Source organism: Camelus dromedarius, chromosome 27 (genome assembly GCF_036321535.1).
Source record: "Camelus dromedarius isolate mCamDro1 chromosome 27, mCamDro1.pat, whole genome shotgun sequence".
Taxonomy (NCBI): domain Eukaryota; kingdom Metazoa; phylum Chordata; class Mammalia; order Artiodactyla; family Camelidae; genus Camelus; species Camelus dromedarius.
Window position 1 is genome coordinate 20,611,796 of NC_087462.1, and position 19,617 is coordinate 20,631,412.

General features: G+C 53.8%; 1 protein-coding gene across 4 annotated transcripts in view; it reads left to right on the top strand.

The window, feature by feature from the left end:
• ERGIC1 (endoplasmic reticulum-golgi intermediate compartment 1) overlaps positions 1-19,617 on the top strand; it is a 99,611-nt gene that overhangs the window by 43,762 nt on the left and 36,232 nt on the right. For all 4 annotated transcript variants that reach the window (XM_031437801.2, XM_064480098.1, XM_064480099.1 and 1 more), the window contains exons 2-4: positions 2,608-2,669; positions 8,929-9,001; positions 18,631-18,725. In XM_031437801.2, coding sequence (XP_031293661.2) covers positions 2,608-2,669; positions 8,929-9,001; positions 18,631-18,725 — 230 coding nt within the window. The remainder of the gene's footprint in view (positions 1-2,607; positions 2,670-8,928; positions 9,002-18,630; positions 18,726-19,617) is intronic.

Consider the following 19,617-nt stretch of genomic DNA (forward strand, 5'->3'; position numbering starts at 1 on the left):
GTTGAAAATCATTAATTCACGGCTGTGCCTTCATTTTCACTCTGAACACCACAGGGTTTACTCGATGTTTCTCTCTGTGTGTACCTCCCTTCCCCAACTGTGAGGCACCTGCCTCCCCACTTTATCCTCACTGTATTTACATATTTGATAAGTCCTCTTGTATATAACAACCTCTCATCTCTCCCCTTCTCTGACAGTCTGCTCTGGGCCATCCCCACCTCCTTACCCTGAGTAGCCTCCAACTTCCCATAAAACTCCCCATTTTGAAATGATGGTTCATATGTTTTTTAAACCATGAGGCCCAAGTAACTGGACCAGGAAGCTGGCTTGTAAGCCCCTCCCGCCTCGCCAGCATCTGCTCCCTCCACTCCCATCCTGGCACCACACGCAGGTAAACTCAGCCCTCTGGCACGCCAGGTTCCGTCCTCTTATCGGCCTCTGCTTTTCCAGTTCTTTCTGCTGAACTAGCCTTCGCCTGCACCTACCCTTTCTCCCTTCCTCCTGCTCTGTTCAGACATCACCTCTTGCAGGAAGCTTCAGGATTACCCCAGGTGCCCTTTCCGGTTCCTCTGGAGCCTCCAGTTGGAGCTCCAGGGTGGAGCACCCCTGCGTTCTCCTTGCGTCTCCTTCTTTGTCTCTGCTGCCTAACTGCAGGCACACAGGGCCGAGGGCCGATTTTGTCCCCACGTCCCTAGTACCTAAAAGAGAGCTGGCACATAGTAGGTGCTCGTAAACGTCGGCCAGATGAACATCAGTCGCAGTAACAGCGGATACTCACGTCGCACTTCCTGGGTGCCAGGCATGGGTCAAGTGCTTTATGTGTACTAAGTCATTTGGTCCTCGGCCCTATGCTGCGACATACTTACTATTGTTGCCTCCTTTTTTTTTTTTTTTAAGTGGGGGGAGGTGATTAGGTTTTATTTAATCGAGGTGTTGGGGATTGAACCCGGGACCTTGTGCATGCTACGCACGTGCTCTACCACTGAGCTATATATACCCTTCCCCTCCGTTGCCACCATTTTGCAGACAGAGGAACTGAGGCCCAGAGAGGTTAAGTGATGCGTGCAAGGTCACACAGTAGTGGGATCACATTTGAGTCCAGGCAGGCTAACTCCATAGGGCACGCTCTTCCCTCTGATATTAGCCTCTCACAGCTAAAGGGGCGGCACTGGAGTAAGGGAGGTGAGTAGGTGTGGGTAGTTGAGTCACATGAGTCACACTCCCCTCCTGACCACACTCCCAGCTCCAGTTTCTCGTCCCCTTTGGGGCCTCAGTACAGGCTGCTGGTAGCTGAGCAGGTAGGAACGACAGTGAAGCCTTTAATTCCGCAGCCCACAGGAATCTTTTTCCCCTGAGGTCACGGGAAATCAAGTACGTTCACCTGTAATTAGAGCGAGTGCAGAGGAGTCAAGTGTCAGATCTTATGCAAGATTTCCAGGTCGTTGCATCGGGGTTAGCAAGGCACTAACATTGTTTCCCAATCACCCAAGAGGAACCACATGCCAGCTGGTCCCCCGAGGGCCGGAGCAGCTGGCCTCTCCACCCGAGAGCTGGGAACACGGTGTGGACCTAGAGCTCCGTTGGTAGAATTGGGCTGAGAACCACCTGCTCAGGTTCAAGTGAAGGGGAGGAAACCAAGTGCCGGAAGAGGCTCCCCTGGGAACGCTGTGTCCAGTCCCTTACGCCTCCTCGCAGTGGCCTGGTCTCGTAGTAGTAGCCCCGTTTCTACAGACAGGGTGACTGGGGCTCAGAGAGGTGAAGTCGTTTTCCTAGAGTCACACAGCAAGGAAGACGACCAGCTAAGATCTGAACCCAGGGCAGTCTGATGCTAGAGCCCTAACTCTTAAAACAAGTGGCCAGAATGACACCCACGTCAGTCTGTCTCCAAAACCCCAAATTCTTCCACTGCACCCCCACCACCCCTGTGGGCTCTGGTGGGGCCCAGATGAAAGAAAGGCGTCTGCTCTGCGTCTGGGCAGAAACCCACACTAGCTGGCAGTCAGGAGCTGATGCTGAGGTCGCGGGCCCCAGGCAGGGTTTTTCTGTTCACCTCAGACCTTGGAGTTGAGGAGACTCTCCCAGAACAGGCTGCAGGAGCTGGGGAAGGGGGGGAGTGGAACAGGAGGAGAAGGTGGAGGAGGAAAGGGAAGAGGGGGCGGAGAGGTGACGCCAGGCGGGAGTGCAGCTCCGTCAGAGACCTCAGGAAAGACTGCGTTTCCCTGTTCCTCCCAGCGTCAGAGAAAGCCAGGACTCAGGTTCAGTCATTCCACTGACGCTTACTGGGGGCCCTGACGAGGGTCTGGGGACGCGGCAGGGGACAACCCCTAGCAAGGTCCCTGCCTTCGTGCAGGTTACACTCTGATGGGGGAAGACCAACCAAGAACCATGGCCAGATGAGGGTCAAGGCCATCTGTCTCGGGGGCGATAAGTTGTAAGAAAGTGTGACAAGGTGGGGTGGGGGGCAGGTCCCAACAGGGGAACATCCTTCAGGCCTTTTGGGGTGGCAGCCCTCCGACCTGTGTGGCACACCAGCCAGCACCGTTTCCCCCGCTGCCTGACCCCTGCCCTCTGCGCCCACCTCACCCCTGTCCCCTTTGCTCTCCGCAGGTTTGACATCTACAGGAAGGTGCCCAAGGACCTCACGCAGCCGACGTACACCGGGGCCATTAGTGAGTAGCCCCCTTCTCGCCATGGCTCCCGACCCCCTCCCCACCCCCGGGCCGGTGCCCGCCCTCCCTCTGCAGAACTGCTGGGCCAGGGAGGGAAGGAGGAGGGGAGAAACGGTGGGCATCTTGCTGGGCCCTGCCTCAAGTTCCACAGCTCATCTCTGTCCTGACTGTAACCCCGCAAGGTATAGCATCCCTGTTTCTGGAAGGAGACACCGGAAATCATCCAGAGTGGCTGCCCCTGGGCGGGGAAGCGGGGGCTCAGGGCTCGGAGGGAGACTTACTTTTCTCTTCACACCTTTTAGGCTCTTGGAGGTTTGGGCATGAGTATATTTCTAGCCACTTAAAAAATAAACGTCTCACGCAGATTTTGGTTTCCAACTGCCAGTCTTCACTAAGAGGACCTAGGGCTCCTTGGAGAAGTGGCTGATTGCAGGGCTGGGGCAGGAAATGTGCAAAACAAGCCTGGGGCACCTTGTGCCAGAAAGCAAAAAAGTGTTTGGAGGTTAAAAAAGGGGTGGGGGGATGTCAGCAGGACCCAGGAGCCGACCTGACAGAGAACAAAGACCAACACTGGGGCAGTTTGAGTAACACAATAAATAGCGGCATTATTGGCTTATAACGCAAAGAGTTAAGAAAAAGGTCCATGAGTCCGTACCGATCTAAATAAATGGGGGAGAAGAGATGAATCTTCCTGACAGAGGGATTCCAAATCATGTGCACGAATCTAGCCCCCTCCAGGAGGTAGACCTGACTCTCCTCTCCTGAAGTGTGGGCTAGTAGCTCGCTCTTAAAGAGGAGAATGGAAGGGAAATAGTAACTTTGCGGCGGAGCCATCCAGGAGGCGGCCCCTTCACTCGGGGAGAAAGGTTCGCGTCAACCAGCGAGAGGTCACGGGGGTGTCACACGCCCCTGCGGGGGTGTGATGGGAAAGGCACCCACCTCTGTGGGATCCTCCCCTAAAACCACAGCCCAGTCTAACCATGAGAAAGCGCCAGACACCCCCAGACCGGGGGACACCCTGCAGTCACCTGCCCAGTACTCTTGGGAAGCAGCAAGGTCTTGAAACCAAGAGAAGACTGAGGAACCGTCCCAGGTTCGAGACTAAGCACACGATCACTAAATACAAAATGGGATCGCAGGTCGGGTCCTCGAACAGAAAACAGGCACTAGCGCGGAAACTGGTGATTTACTGAGTCAGGAACGTAGTTAACAGTGTTGTACGATGTTAATTTCTTCATTTTGCCAAATATACTGGGGTGACGTAAGATGTTAGCATAAGAGGAAGCTGGGTGAAGGGTGTATGGGAACTCTCTGTACTATCTGCGTCCATTATTATTCGACAATAAAGTTTATTTTAAAAATTATAAAAACAAACCAAACTGCCCTTGCGAGCAGGAATGCTCTGGCCTTATTTTCCAGTTGACAGAATGGTCTCAGAGAGGTGAAGTGACTTGTCTGAAGTGTCACAGCTCACAGAAGGTGGGCCTCCCTGCACCCGCCCTGGCCTCTCCAGTGGTTGCTGTGAGAGAGGGACCCTCCCCACGGACTGTCCCCTGAGCAGGGCCCTGGGTCTGGGCTGTCAGGTTGGAGTTCACTCCCAGGACAGGCAGGGTCAGCTTCCGGGATAACCTTGGGGATCTCCCCTCCCCAACCCTGCACCCACCCCCGGCTGGCCCTTCCCAGCTCAGCTCTTCAAAGCTGCAGATGCCTTCTCAAGCCTGGATCTCCACATCCCTGGAGAAGGGACCAAAGCAGCCAGGCAGCAGGGTTGGTGTCCTGTTAGCTCCAAGTCTGGCAGAGCTGGGTTCGTTCTCCCGTTTAGCAGCTGGGAGGCCTTGGGCAAGTCACTTCACCTCTCTGAGCCTCAGGTTTGGATCTGGGGATTAAATGTGATCACAGCTGTCAAGTTTGGGGTACATGCCACATCCTCAGTGCTGGGACCACCCACCTCTTCTTATCACTGTCCTCCTGGAGCCCACAGCCCACGAGGGTCTGTGATGGCAGAAGCTGGATGCTTTGTGTCTTGATCTCCATGGAAAGATATTCTGGGGACATGAGAGGAAAGGGGCTTGTTCATCTATCTGTTCAATTAGTTTATGAACCTGGACTGAAAAAAAACTTCCAGTGAGGCTTCGTGTCCTCTTCCTACCACCAACTAACAGCTCAGACCACTTCTTCGCAAGCACTGCAGTCTTTCCCTTGTCAAGTATGTTTAACCATCAGGTCTGTGTTCTTCTAGAATGTTTTAAAAATACATTCAGGCTTTGAAATACCTATGTCGTCATATTAAGCACAGATGGGAGCGTGCTGCGCACACCATCCTTTCCAGCCCCTTTTCAGCTGACATGCCTTTCAGACCAGCACGTAAACAGCCACCACGTTCTTCTTTCCATCTGTGTCATGTTCCATTATCCGGCTGAGCCACGGTTTATGTAACCAGCCTCCTGAGGGTGGACGTGCTGATTCCAGCTTACTGTTGTCACAGACATCCTTGTCCACATGTTTTCATATCCTTGTATGGTTGCTTCTGTAAGGTAACTTTCCTAGAAGAGAAATTACTGAGTCAAAGGGCATGCACATTGTAAAATTTAGAAGGTGCTGCCAATGGCCCTCCGGGGACCTGGTCGGATTTGCAGTCTCCACCACAGTGTGTGAGAGGGCGAATTCCCTTGCACAGGAGGAAAGGCGAGAGCATGGGAAGCCAGCCCTTAGGTACCATTTAATGAACAAATATTTATCAACCAGGTCTGGAGCCAGGCCCCGTGCCAAGTCCCCGAACCACGCGGATGAATGGGCTTTGGTCTTTGTCCTTGAAGACAGCGCGTGGCTGAGCAGGCGGGCAGACACAGAAGCACACCGTTTCCTTACGTCATGATAAGTGCTATTAATAACTGAAGGAACCAGCAAGGGCACTGGGATCTCATAGGTCAAGGCTTGAATTTTGCCTCCTCCACTTAAGTGGCCATGTGGCCTTGGACAAATTCCTTGATTCCCAGGGCCTGCAGTCCTGGGTCCAGTGCCCCCTTTGCTGGCTGCCGCAGGTTTCCCACTAGAGAGCTCTCTCCTGGGGTCACATTCCTCCCTTCCGGTGCCTGAGTTAGTTTCGGGAGAAGTCTGGAGTTAGAGGGCCTGAGCGTCTTGCCCAAACATGGACTGAAAACCCCATCAGTATCAGAAAGCCATTCTGGTAGAAATACTGCCTACCTGCCTTTGTGGTTTTTATTCATTCATTCATTCACTCAACGAATAATTTATTTCATACCTTCTGTGAGCCAGGGCATTATGCTAGACTCTGAGGCCCAGTGGTCCTGAGACATTGTCTCTGTCCTCCCAGTCTAGGGACAGGATGCAGGGAGCAGACACAGAGCGTGGGCTGTTGGATACTTGGGATTCAGCTGAGCAGACTCGGCACCTATCCACCCACTAAGTCCAAGCCTGGAACAACACAGGTTTCATAGAGAGGCCTTCCTGTCTCTGTCCCCCAATATCTGATCTGCACAGCGTTGGAACTTTGGGGCCCATTTGCAAGGAAAGCAGCTAGAAAAGCTGGATTGGTCTAAGTCGGCATTGACCTTCAAAAAGACCTCCCTAGTTTGGGCTTGTTCATCATTACAGCAACCATGGGCTGTTAGGGCTTGAAGGGGGAGTAGGAGAGGTGAAAACAGTTCTGACATGTGGGTCACAAAGGTGCAAGATTTCAGGTGGAGGGTGTTTTGCCCACCTGGTGGGATTCTTTATCAGGAGGCATCATAACTTCGGTTTGCAAGTGAGAAGGGGAAGGATGTGAGCTGGGAAATGTGATTGACAGCTGATCTCCTGCAGTGGATTTGCTCAGCCGCTGGAGAAGACGTTTGAAATTCATGTCTATGCCATAAAAACAAACATGCAACACGGCCACTCTATAAACCATGTGGCACCTGCTTAGACATAGACCGCTGAGTGAGCAGAGCACGGTCAGAAGGACGTGTGCATTATGCTGCTCACTTAGAGGAAAAACTTGTATGTGCATGGCAGGGCACAAGGCTGGAAGGGTGATACCTCTGGGCAGGGGGCTGTGGAACAGGAATGAGAGACTCTCATGGTGTGCCTTTTTATACAGCTTGACGATTTTTTTAATCATGTGCATGTATTACCTCTTCCAAAAAAAAAAAAAAAACCCTGAATTCTGCCCCATAGAGCTTTTTCAAAGTTTGGAATAACTGGGGAGTCATTCTAGCATCCCTTATGTCTGGGTGTGGTTTTGGAGGCTTGGTGAGGACTCTGGGGATGTCCCCCTCCCACTGTTCGCTTGGAGTCCAAGATTTGTGGCTTCTCTTTCTTAGGGCATTGGCTCTAGGGTGCACAGGGTTTGGTCCTGCATCCCCTCCCCTGCCTGCCATCCCGTGTGTCTTTGGGCCAGTCTCTTCCGGTCTCTGAGCCTCCGTTTCTACACCTGTCACATGGCCTTGTCCCCTAGCACTTGGAAGTGTAAAATGACAGCTGTCCATCAGTGCTTCCACAGCAGGGCACAAGTAAGTGCCCAGCAAACACTCATTCTCTGCCTTCTTCCCCTAGAATTCATCTTTGTTCATTTGACCATAGATGATGATAATGATAATGATGGTGATGATAAATACGTGGTTTCAGCGCCCACCTCAGCCAGCCAGGTACACGCTGTCTCAAGAACATAGCCAAATCAGAAGGTGGGACTGGGAACTTTTTTTTTCTTTGCAGGAAATTTAGGGTCAATCCATTTGCCAAATCACCTTCCTCAAATCATCAAAGCCTTCAAGGTCTCCCTGATGAAAATCATAATAATGAGCTAATGTCAGGCACTATTTTAAGCCCAGCCTCTGTGTTGTGGAAGTTCTCAAGCAGCCCCGTAAGACAGGTACTACTGCTGGTACCATTTTACAGATGAGGAAACCGAGGCAGAGAGAGATTAAGTAACTTACCCAGGGACACACAGCAGGTGAGCGGTGGGGCCACACTGTGTGAGCCCTTACCCACGACATGCCTCTGTGATAAACCCAGATGAGGCACACCCACCCCTCATTCTCCATTCTGGGGGCTGGCTCCCTGCTGTACGCAAAACCTCCTGTGTACCCAGGCCAAGCATTAGAGCTGTGGAGTTTTTGCCTTTCAGGATATCAGTCTAATGAGAGAGACAGCCACAGATAACCAATAAAATTTGGGAAGTGTTCAAATGGAGGCTGGTGATACCGAAGAAAGAGTGACCAGCTCCACCTCTGAGGGTTGGGGGACCTTCCCATTAGATGGGGCATTTAAGTTGGGCCTTGGCCTGGGAAGATGAGTAGGAGTTCACCAGGCAGAGAGGATGACCAAGGAGGAAGAGGGATAATGGAGAAGGACATTCCAGACAAGAGAAACTGCATATGTAGGGACAAGCCGGTGACTCAGTGTGGCTGGGAGGTTGGATGTTGGGGGTGTGTCAGGAGATGCGACCAGAGATGAGTTGAGGGCCAGCCCCTGGGGCACTTGTTGTGTCTTGCCCCAAGGAGTGACTCCAGGGACACATGGGTGGGGATAAATGGTGACAGACACTCTGCCTCAGCTTTGGAATCAGGGAGGTGGGAGGGAGTGGTGGGGCCTGTGGCAAACTGGTGAGCTCAGACGCCTTGTGGGGACAAAGTCTTGAGTGTTCTGGAACAGCCAGAAATGTGGACTTTTATGTAAAATCTCCGGATTGTTCAATGTCGACTCCAATTTTTTTTTAACATTTTATTTTTTGGGGTTTTTTTTTTTTTTTGGTGGGGAGGGGGATGGTAATTAGGTTTATTTGTTTATTTTAGCAGAGCTACTGGGGATTGAGCTGAGGACCAGGTGCGTGCTAAGCGTGCCCTCTACCACCCAGCCTCCCTCCTGCTTTGACTTCAAATTCCAAAATAAATATCCATCAAGAGAAACAGAACACATCTATGTGTTCCAATAGATGCGCAATTCACAGCTCTTATTTTCAAGTGACTTCTGTGTTAAAGTGCTCTTGTGGAAGGAAGCCAGGCTGGCCCCCTAGAGGATCTGCCTATGTAGCAGGGTCGGTTCCCATGGGAGGGTGAAGTCAGTTCCAACGGTGGTCTCCCTTTCTGGAACTGGGGCTGCTTCGTATCGAGGCCAAGAGTAAGAAGGGGCTCTGGAGGGTCTGTGGACCTCTGGCCCCCTCCCAGTAAGCAGCTTTGCTCTGAGGGCAGGAAGGGGACGGCTGGCCTCCCACCGTCAGTGCCCACCGCCCTTAACTGTTTGTCTGTGTTGTTTCTTCCAGTCTCTATCTGCTGCTGCCTCTTCATCCTCTTCCTCTTCCTCTCGGAGCTCACTGGATTCATAACAACAGAAATGTAAGTCACATCCCCCAACGGGGGATTCCAGAGCTTTCAGGGACCCCTAGGTGAGAGGAGGGAGGGGCTTTACAAAGGAGAGAAGCCTCCGAACCTTCCACTCCCGGTTCCCAGCCTGTAGTATCCGTTGCGCCTCTGTTTCTTAAAAGGGTTTTAAAGCCAGAGCAAAAGTCGATGTTGCTTTGTTAGAGCTGAAGAGAAAACTTCGGTTCCCTTCGAGGTCAGGGGTGGGGGGCCTCCTGGGTCCGCAGATGGACAGAAATCGTTTGCTCATGTTTGCCCTCCCTGTGTTTGCCCAGTGGGCTTTTTTCCCTCTGAGTCATCACTCAGAGGGTCATTTGATGTTAAAGCTGGAAGAATTTGGAGAAAAACGGGTGCAGCTTTCTACCCGAGGAGCTGAGGTTCTGACATCAGAGCCTGGCCCCCCTCAGCCAAGCCCCCTTCCCTGCTTGCTCAGGCCCACGCCGGGAGAGGAATCAGTGTGGGCTTCCTGGCAGCGGTTGACGCATTGTGAGTCCGTCTCAGTTCCTAGAATCATCCCTTGTCCAGAAAACCTAGTAAATGCTCGGGGCCTGTGTAACCCAGGATGCCATTGGGATTATTCAGTCACAGCCTCATTGGATACCCCTCTGAGATGAATTAGATCCAGAAGCTTCCTGCCCTCACCTCTGGCTTCTAAGCCTCTTCATTTCCATGTTTACAGTCCAGAAAGTCGTCACGGGGCTGGACTCTGGCCACCCACTCCCCTGTTCAACTCTGGAATTTTCTCCTTCACTCATGGAATTTCTTGGTTTCCTTTGCCTCCCTCTCAGCCTCGAGACAACAGGAAAATGAAAGCCCCGGACAGTCCTTGTTGCCATTTAAGCATTACCACCTTTAATCCTCAGACAGCCCTGGGAAGTAGTTGTCCCCGAGGGGGCTCAGAGAGGCAGGGGGAGGCTGCCCACGGTCACGCTCCCACGGGAGTGCGCATCTCGCCCCGCCCACACCGCCGCACCACCCCACCCCCACCCCGGCTTATTTCTGAATATGGTTTCCTGCCCTCCTCTGATGTGGGAGAGCTGTCTTCCCCGTCCTCTGATCCTGTTTTTAACCCTGATGGCACCAAAGCCCTGGGGGGGCTCAGGGAGGGATGGAAAGAGCACTGGACAAGGCCTTGGGAGACCCAGGGCCAGATCTCTGCTCACTTACCACTTCGCTCTGTGACCCTGGGCAAGTTGCCAAACCCCTTTGGGCCCCAGTATTGTTGGCCAAACAAGGGAGGGCACACCAGCATCAGAGCTCCCTTCCAGGGCCGGGGAGGCTTGTCTGTTTCCCAAGACGCGACTCTCTGGCCATGCAGGGGTCACAGAAGGGAATTTGTCCCCTAGGAGTTGACTGTCCCAGTCAAGTGTCTTCCCCTCTCTGCACATTTGGGCCACTGGACATTTCAGGGGTCATCCCATCATGATTTGGAGGTGGAAGCAAGGAGAACAGCCAGAGATTGAGACCGGCTGGCATTATGAAGTACCTATTATGTGCAGGGCACCTGCTGGTCTCTCTAGGCTGCACCCCATTCCATGGGAGTGAGGGCTGCTGTGCAGACCTCTTATGTTCTGGGCAAGGTGAGAGGGGATGCCCATGTGACAGCAGTAAGGAGAGAGCCCCAATTGTGTCCCAAGTGCCAGGTGAGAAGCTTTATATATTCCAGGCAGGGGCACTAGCAAGTGCAAAGGCCCTGAGGCAGGAATTCCCTGGTGTATACAAAGAGCAGATAGAGAGCTGGTGTGGCTAGAGCAAAGTGAGCAAGCAGGAAGGGTAGAATATGAGGAGGCAGGAGTCAGGCACTGTGCACTGTGCACTGCTGTGTATTAATGGGACTCTTCCTTGGTCCTGAGTCCCTAGAAGTAAGGGGCCAGGTCCGCCTGATTCACTGCTGCCTCATGCTCGAAGGAGCCAGACATGCCAGTGGTGGACACAGATGGTCAACAAGCAAACAGAACGGAAAATGTCAATTAATGATGAGGGCTCTGAAGGAAAAAAGATAGGAGTTAGAGAAGGTATGTGATGTTTTGTGAGGCTTTAAGAAGATTCTTTCCCTGAGAGGTACTTGATATAGCACCTGATTAACATCAATGGCTCTGTATCTCTTCATGCTCATATTTGTTTCATATTTCTTCCGTATCTAACAGGAAAAAGGCTGTAAGACCGCTCAGCGCCTGGCATGTAGTGGTCTTGGATGTACATTTCCTGGTCCCCTCCCTGAGTTCAGAGTGGGCCTCCCTCACCTCCTGCTGGCATTGTGAGGGGCTGCTCGTTAAGCTGATTGTCTGCAGCCCATAGTGAGGTGGTGTGCTGAGGCAGTGCCCCAGCGGGCACGTTTTGACGTCAGAGCTGGTGACGGCAGCAGGTGGAGCCCTCCTGCTGTGCACCGGGCCCTTGAGCAGCCCAGACAAGCTCGCTCCATTTACCAGGGCAGGACTGGCTCCTTTCCCGAGAGCACAGTGTGTTCCCACCGCTCTGCCCCTCCCCTTGTCCAGGACTTCCTCTTCCGGGCTCCTGGGGGCATTCTGGACACTCTGGTCCCACCACATCCCTGGAGAGGAAGAAACATGAGAGGTGAGGGGAGGGATTAAAACATGGGGGGCCATTCACTCGGTGTTTGCCCTGCGTCAGGCCCTGTGCTAACAAGCACTTCTCCGTTGGCAGTGTGAGTGGCTGGGGAGAGGAAGGGCAGTGGGGATGAGAAAAGAGACCTGTCCGAGCCGGCGGCTCCATCCATGGTGATACAGTAACCCTCATACTCCCCTTCTGTCTGTGACCTTGTAACCAAAGAGAATCCTTGGGGATGAGGGCTGCGGACTCTGCAGAAAAATCCAGACAGAGGATTGCACCTGGATATCTTTCCTCTCTCAGAAGCTTCTCTGACTCCCGGGAAGCCCTGCCAACTTGAGAAGGACTGCAGGTCACAATTTCTTTGCCTTTTCTGGGTGGCTGGCCTTCCCTGGCAGTTCTGTGACCACAGTGGGTCGGCTCCCCATGAGATTGGAACCCAAGGAAATGAGGTCAACGCTGGTTGGATCAACGTCGCTCCCATCCTGGCCTGTGGTTATCAGTGACATGAGAGGCTTTTCTGGCCCGGCCCGGCGGGGAGGAAGGCCTGTTTGTTTGGGTGGTTGGACTTCAACCTGGCCATTAATTGTCCTCGGGAAAGTGACCCCACAGGGGTCCATTTGTGAGGCTCCATTTCTCCAGGGGAGTGGCAGCTCCCTCCTCCGAGCACGTGGCGGCAGAACATTCCAGCCTTTGGCTGCCCAGGACCTAGCTGCTCTTAATTATTAACATGAACAAGAGGTATAATAAGAAAATGTAGTAACTGGAACAATGCATTGGCAATTTATAGCTTAATATTACCCATTGTACTTTCCAGTTATGATTTATAATAGGCGACCACATGCCAGCTACCTAAGTCTGCACCCTACCGTGTTCATCTCATTTAAGGATCACAAACCCCCTTGAGCCAAGTGTTAACTGTTAGCATCAGTCTCACTTTACAGCTGGGGAAACTGAGGCACCAGGAGGCAAAAACCACAATGAAGTTTGTAAGTGGCTGGAGTGAGAGTCAAACTCAGACTTGTCTGACGCCAGCTCCCAGACTCGGCACCCGGGCTCTGACATCCCACCCTTTTCTGCCCAGAGCATGTTGGAGCACCAGGCACGTGAGAGCCACTGCTTGTCGGTCAGAATAGTTCACCGGAAGACGTGGATGCACCCTTCCGGGGGAAGGTGGCCGAGCCGGCAATCAGAACTCCAGGAAGCCATTGCCCACCTAATTGGAACTTGGAAGTAACCTCGAACTGTGTCCTCACACGCTCCGGCAGCAGGCCCAGAGTTGGGAGGCCAGTAGCTTAGCCAGGAGGAGGAGCTGGATGGCTCCCTCAGAGCCTGGCTGAGCCGCTCTGAGGCCTGGATTGTGAGCCAGAGAGAGAGCCACAGTTGTCACGTGGAGGAGCAATGGGTGGCCTGAAAGCTTCTGAGCATGGAGTGATGGGATGGGGTTCATGCCTTGGAAAGATCACCTCTTGGCAAAGATGGGTTTGGGGTGGGGTGACCCTAGAGGCCAAGGCTCTGGTAAGGGGGCTGGGCGATGACCCAAGGCAGAAAAACTGAGGGTCCCAGGGCAGTGGCTGTGGAGAAGGGCGTGGGGGCAGGACTGAGTAGCTGCAGGGGTGATCTTTTTGGACATCCGCCTGGTAGGTAATAGATCCTCTTACTTACACCTAGAATGGTCGGGATTGAGAAGTCCAAGTCCCAGAGAGCTTGCTTGCATAACCTCACCCCTCCCACTCCCACCAGAGGCCCTTACAGTGAGCCTCGCTGCTGTGTAAGTTTCCATTAAATCAGATTATTAAGCATGGAGGTCAGCGACGCTGGGCAGGAATCCGAACTATTCAAGTGCTCTTCTAAAAGCAAATAAAATTGTTTTCCGTAGATGTCATCGGACTCACGCCTCAGCCTAGAATTTCAAGACGCTCCGTTACATTCCACCTACACTCCCCCCACCCATACCTCCCTGGCCCCTTTCTTCCTCTCTCCCTACATGGCCACTGCTTTCTGACCCCCACGCAGTCTTGTGCAGTCTGGCGTCCCCCACCTGGAATGCGCTCCCCCCCACAGCAGAGGTTGTGCGCATGCGCTCTCTGCTGCCAGCGCAGGGAGCCTGCGTCCTGGTTGGGGGGCTGGGGGAGGCAGATGCTGCAGCCCACCAGGGTGTGGTGGGTGAAGGTGACGGGGAGACTTGTGCGACACAAAGGGAGTGGACCCCTTGGCACCTCTGTGCCCTGAAGATACTTGGGCCATAGGTGGCATGGAGGGGCATCTGGAGATTATCAGAAAGGTGGTGGCCCCTGCATCACACGTCTCCTTAGGGGCCGCCTGCCTCTCGGTCCTCCGTTGATTCCTGTCCCGTGCAGTGGAAGGCAGTGGAAAGAGCGCGGCTGTGGGCGCCCGTGGCTCTAGATCCCTGCCTCTGCCTTTTCCTGGCTGTGTGATCTTGGCCGGCCTTTCATCCACCTTCCTTTGAGCCCAGTTACATCCTTGTGAAAAGAGAACAGCAACCGCATTTAACGCTGGCTTGCTGTGAGGATTAAATGAAATACTGTATGTGAAGGTGCCTGGGTGCCCGGAACTGGGACATCTCCTTTGATTAGTTATAAGCAAGCAGCTTTTGTGCATGTTTAATCCTCCCCACGATGCTGCGAGGTGGGTACTGTCACTATGTCTGTCATTGTCCACTGCATAAACGTAATGATATTAGTGATAACAATAAAAGTAGTGGACATTCACTGAGCACTTACTGTTTTCTAAGGTTGTGCCTGTGGCTGTCCCCATTTTACATCTGGGGAAGTTGAGGCTGGTGAATGCAAAGCCCCGTGTACCAGGTCCACCAGCCAGTGGGTGGTGGAGCTAAGATTCGAACCCTGAGAGCCTGGACTTCCACCATCTGCTGCTTCTCTTTGCCAGGAAGGGCCTGTGCTCTGTGCTAGGTCCTCCGAGATAAGTGCCCACCCTGGGGCATCCTGCAGCCCCTCTGCACATCCTCACACAGCCCTGGGAAGTAGCTGGAACCATTATCCTTTTTTTCCCTCCCTTTCTTTCTCCTTCTTTCCTTGTTTTCTTTCCTTTATGATAGGTGTGCGTATAATGTACAAACAGCAACATGCACGAATCTTAAAAGGGGAGACTCTGAGAATGCTTGCCCGTGTTCACAGCCATGTCGCCATCGCTCCATCAAGACCACACATCTCCACCACCTGGGAGGTTCCAGGTGCCCCCTCCCAGTCAGTACCCCACCCCCAAACCACCACTGTTCTAACTTCTGTTGCCATGAATTGATTCTGCCTATCTTCAGACTTCATAGAAAGCTTTCCCAGTTTTACAATTGAGGACACTGAGGCTCAGAGAGGTGAAGCAACTTGTTCCAGGTCCCCCAGCTTCCAAGTGACAGAGCCAGGGGGTGAGCCCACATCTGTCCACTGCTGCCCCACGGGTTCTCATCGCCCACAGTAGTGACAGGAGTCAGGCCCACGCGAGTCCCCAGGCAGCAGCAATGAATCCAGAAAAAACATTTGTTTTCCCTCCAGGTGGGCTGATTTCTAGCCTCCGTTTGCCTTTTAAAATCAGTCCAGCCAACGGCGTTCACTAGCCTTGGCAGGCACCTGTGAGTGGCACTGCGGCGCTGGCAGGGGTGGCGGGAAGCCGGGGGCCCTGGAACATGTTCCTTGGACACGGAAGGCGGCAGCCACGTTGACCTCATCGGGCAGGCGGCACAGGTGATTGACCTTGTTTATCTCGCAGCCCCGGGGCCCTTCAGGAAGGCTCCAGGGAGCAGCCCGTCCTGGCCTTACGTAACCAGACTGGCCCCAAGCTCTGCAGGCCAGTGAGTGTTCCATCCCCTCCCCAGCACCTCGGCCCCTTTGTCCTGGGCAGCGGGTCAGCCCCTGGGAGCCCGGGCTCCGCGGGCTGGGAGAGGCTTCCTGGGGCCTCAAGGGTGAGCTCACCTTGGCGCCACACCTGGGATTCACCTCACTGGGCGCTGAGGTCACCTCCGGAGGATTGCCAGGGGATGACATCATCCCACAATCCCTCAGTGACGTGCAGTGGCCTCGCCTCCCAGGTGGGAAAGGTGCGTGGCTTCAAGGAAGAGTCTCACGCAGCTGTAAGGGAAAGCTGGGGGCTCTCCCTCGGTGACCATTCTGTTACTCACCCAGCGATCTCATTACTCAGCAACCCTGCGGAGTTGTGAATTAAGGCAGGGGTAGAAACTGGGCACCAGAAGGAGCATCTGGCAGTGGAGGAGTGCTCTTCCTCCTGCATAACCTCCTGTGGTCCTGCTGGCCCCTCTCCTGTGGGCTCATTTGTTCCTCCCCCTCTCTGATGTGGGCCAACAGCATGAGCCTGCTACGCACAGGCCCCTGTCTCCTCTCTCACACCCTGTGACCTCAGAGGACCAGGGCTCCTCTCAATCTTCCTTGACCCTGGGTGGTGAGGACGAGAGGAAGGGCAGGCAGCGTGAGCTGTGGGGAGCCTGGCAGAAGGCCGACCCAAGTTGGGCTTCCGTCTTGGCCAGTTCTTACTGTGTGACCGTGGGGGTGGGACTCACCTTCTCTGAGCGTCAGTTTCTTGGTTCTGAAAGGGGACATTTCACAGGAGCGGGTGGGACGACGTGAAAGAGTGTAGGCACAAGGGGGCCTCTGCTGGGTGAGTGGGCTGGGGACCCGGCAGTCTGAAGTTTAAGCCGTGTCTGTTGCTCTCTTGTCTCTGGGAACATCTTTGTGCCTGCCACGAGGAAACAAGCCCCAGGTATTTTTTCGAACCTCCCGTTTCTTGTTAACTGAACATCAGCTGTATCATGCTAGGAGCTCGGAGCACAAAGACAGGGTCTTAGTGAACAATGAAGAGCCCTTGCCCTGGCTTGACTCATTCTTTCCCAAAGAAGTGGCCATTTCCAAGGCTCTCTTAGAGTCCAGTTATTTAGAGCTGACAGCCCCGCTCTATTTTACAGCCTGTGGACGGGACCCAAGGGGCCTGATTCATGTTTAAAATAACCACAGCCCGGCCACCTCCAGCACTGCCCCGCAGCTGCCCACCAGGCTGGCCTTTAGAACATGTTCCTTGGGGAGTTACCTGGGAATCAGTAATGGGCTTCAGCCACAGCCGTCCGATGTCCACTCAGAGGCTCCTTGGAGGTGTCTCCAAGTTACCTCGAGCTTGGCACAGCCGTATGGAACTTGGTACCTTTCCCTCCCCACCAGTTCCAGTCCTTTTCCAGGGGCTGCCAGCCCAACGAGTGGTTCCAGAAAGTAACCTGGCCTGCCTGCCTCCCTCGGCCCACCCCCACCCCCTGTCCATCAGTGAGTCCTGGCTGCTCCACACAGCGTGCCCTGCATCCCTCCCTCCTCTTCATCCCAACCACACCTGGTCCAGGCCGCCATCTCTGACCTGCACCGCTCAGCAGCCTCCTGACTGATCTCTGTAGTCCACAGTGGCCCCTCTGGTTGGTCCACAAAACAGCCAGAGGGATCCTCTCAAAGTGCCAGCTTCACAGCGCTGCTGCACCTGGGATCGAGTCTGAAGGCCTCACCGTGGCCTTCGGCCTCCCCACCACGACCTGGCCCCATTCTTCTTCTGCGTCACACCCACTTCCCTTTGCTCTACTCTGCAGCCACAGTGACCTTCATCCAGTTTCCCAAACAAGCCGTGCCTTTTCCCACTTCCTGGCCTCTGCACGTGCTGTCCCGAGGACTGTCCCTCCCTCTTTGCCAGGACAGCCTCCTCATCCTTCAGACCTCAACATCCATCTCCTCAGAGATGTCGTCCTAGTCCACTCTCCCCAGAGCTCCATTATCCCGTGTGTCTCTCCCGCGGCTTTCCGTCAAAGCAGTGATCACAGCTGGGATAAGGTGTTTATGTCGGAGGCGAGCGGTGTCTGTAAGCTTGATGAAGGCAGAGACCACGTCTGTCTGGTTCCTCGCTGTCTCTAGTGCCTGACAGGTAGTACTTGCCAACAGACCCCAATGTGGTGCCATTGTCCCCAATAGGAAGGTGTCATGGCTGTCCGTGGAGCCACCTGCCCCACATTATGCCCCCCCGCCCCACCAAGATGTCCCCGTTCCTGTCCCTGAAAGCTGAAAATATGTCACCTTATGTGATAAAAGGAACTTTACAAATGTGATTATGTCAAGGGTCTTGAGACAGGGAGATAATCCCGGGTTACCTGGGCAAGTGGGATGAAATCACAAGAGTCCTTGTAAGAGGGAGTTAGAAGGTCAGAGAAGAGAGAGGATGCCCGCAGCTGGCTCTGAAGGTGGAGGAAGGGACTCTGAGCCGAGGCTTCTAGAAGCTGAAAAGGCAAGAAAACAGATTCTCCCCTCACAGCTTCCAGAAGGAGTCCAGCCTCTGAGACCCTTCTTAGACTCAGACCTCCAGAAGTATGAGATGATAAATGTGTGTTGTTTTAAGCCTTTAACTTTGTGATGGCTTGTTACAGCAGCCACAGGAAGGTAACGTGTGTTAGACTAGTCGTGTCTTGGACCTGCTGCCCGCCCCAGGGCTTTGTGAGAGCCGGGACATTGAGGACGAGCGGCCCGCAAGCCCCCGACTTCCCAGCGGCGGGGAGGGGAGCTCACGAGAGGAGGGAGTCCTGTACCATGTGCCCGTTGGTGCCAGGCCCTGGTCCCTACCTAGCGTGGTCTTATTTCTCATTTAAGTGTTCAGAACACCCCATTAACAGTGGGTGATGGTATCCCCACTTAACAGACGGGTTCATGGAGGCGAAGTTACCTGCCCGAGTTCCATAGAAAAGTGGCAGAGTCAGGCTGGGAAATGAATCCGGCTGACTCCAGAAGCTGAGCTGTTGCCCCCACCCCGTCAGACCCGCCTCCCCTCCCTCAAAGTGGTAAGGCCGGCAGTGGGAGAGTGCCACGGAGACCGCAGCCCCGCGCCCCTGTGCCAGGGTAGGCGCAGGCTTCGCCCAGATGGGAGTCCGGGTAATCCGAGCGGTGGTCACCAAGTGAAGTGGTCCCTGGCCGTCCCCTGCAGCGGGGATGGGTGCCCCCATCTTAACCAGGCTTCTGTACTTGTCCCCTCAGCGTGAACGAGCTCTACGTCGATGACCCAGACAAGGACAGCGGGGGCAAAATTGACGTCAGCCTGAACATCAGTTTACCCAATTTGCACTGTGAATGTGAGTATTCCTGGCAGCTCCGGCAAGACACCGCCTCTAGACCGCGCTGCGTGTGTGGAAACGGCGGGATAACCAGCACGGGTTAGGTGGGTGGCAAGCTGCGAACAGCAGACAGCAGGAAATGCTCCCCACTCTTTTTTTGAGGGGGTTAGGGAGGATGTAATCAAATGTGCATACACTTGGAGGTTTTTTGGAATAAAAAACATAGAAACTGCCAGCAGTTTACCTCTGGAGAGTAGCCATGTTGGGGTGGGGGGTGTCTTTGAGGTCAAGTTCACAAAAAGCAGAGCCTAAGATTTTTTGCAAGTGATTTATTGAGTGAGGGCTCTCAGGAGGAACCTGTAAGGGCTTGAGGAGGTGAGACAGCAGGAAGGGTGTGTGTTCAGCTGAAGTCTAACCACAGCCTGATCCCACGGGGAGCTGTGGCATGTGAATGTCGCCATAGTTTCTCTCACCCGGTAGCAAGGGGCTGGGCTGTTACTATCCATATGCTTGGCTAATGGCTCAGGATGGCGTGCAGGGAGCGGTGGGGGCCACATTACCTCCCAAGCATCCCAAGGCAAGGGGACCTCCAACCAGCCAAGAGCAGTCACCTGGAGAAGGATGCAGCTCCGAGCTGTTAGCAGCGGTGGGATAACTCCTTTTTTTATTTCACACTCCACTGTTTGTGTTCATGTGTTCTGTTTTTGTTTTCTTTTCTTTCAACCAATTACCTATATAAAACAAAACTCATTGGAAGTCTGGTTTAGAGTCAGATTCTGGCTCCTTTGCTTACTAAAATTACGTGACCCTGGCTAAGGTGACCCCTCTGAACCTCAGTTTCCTCAGCTGTCAAATGGGCATAGTTCAGAGGGAGGGTATAGCTCAAGTGGCAGAGCGCATGCTTAGCACA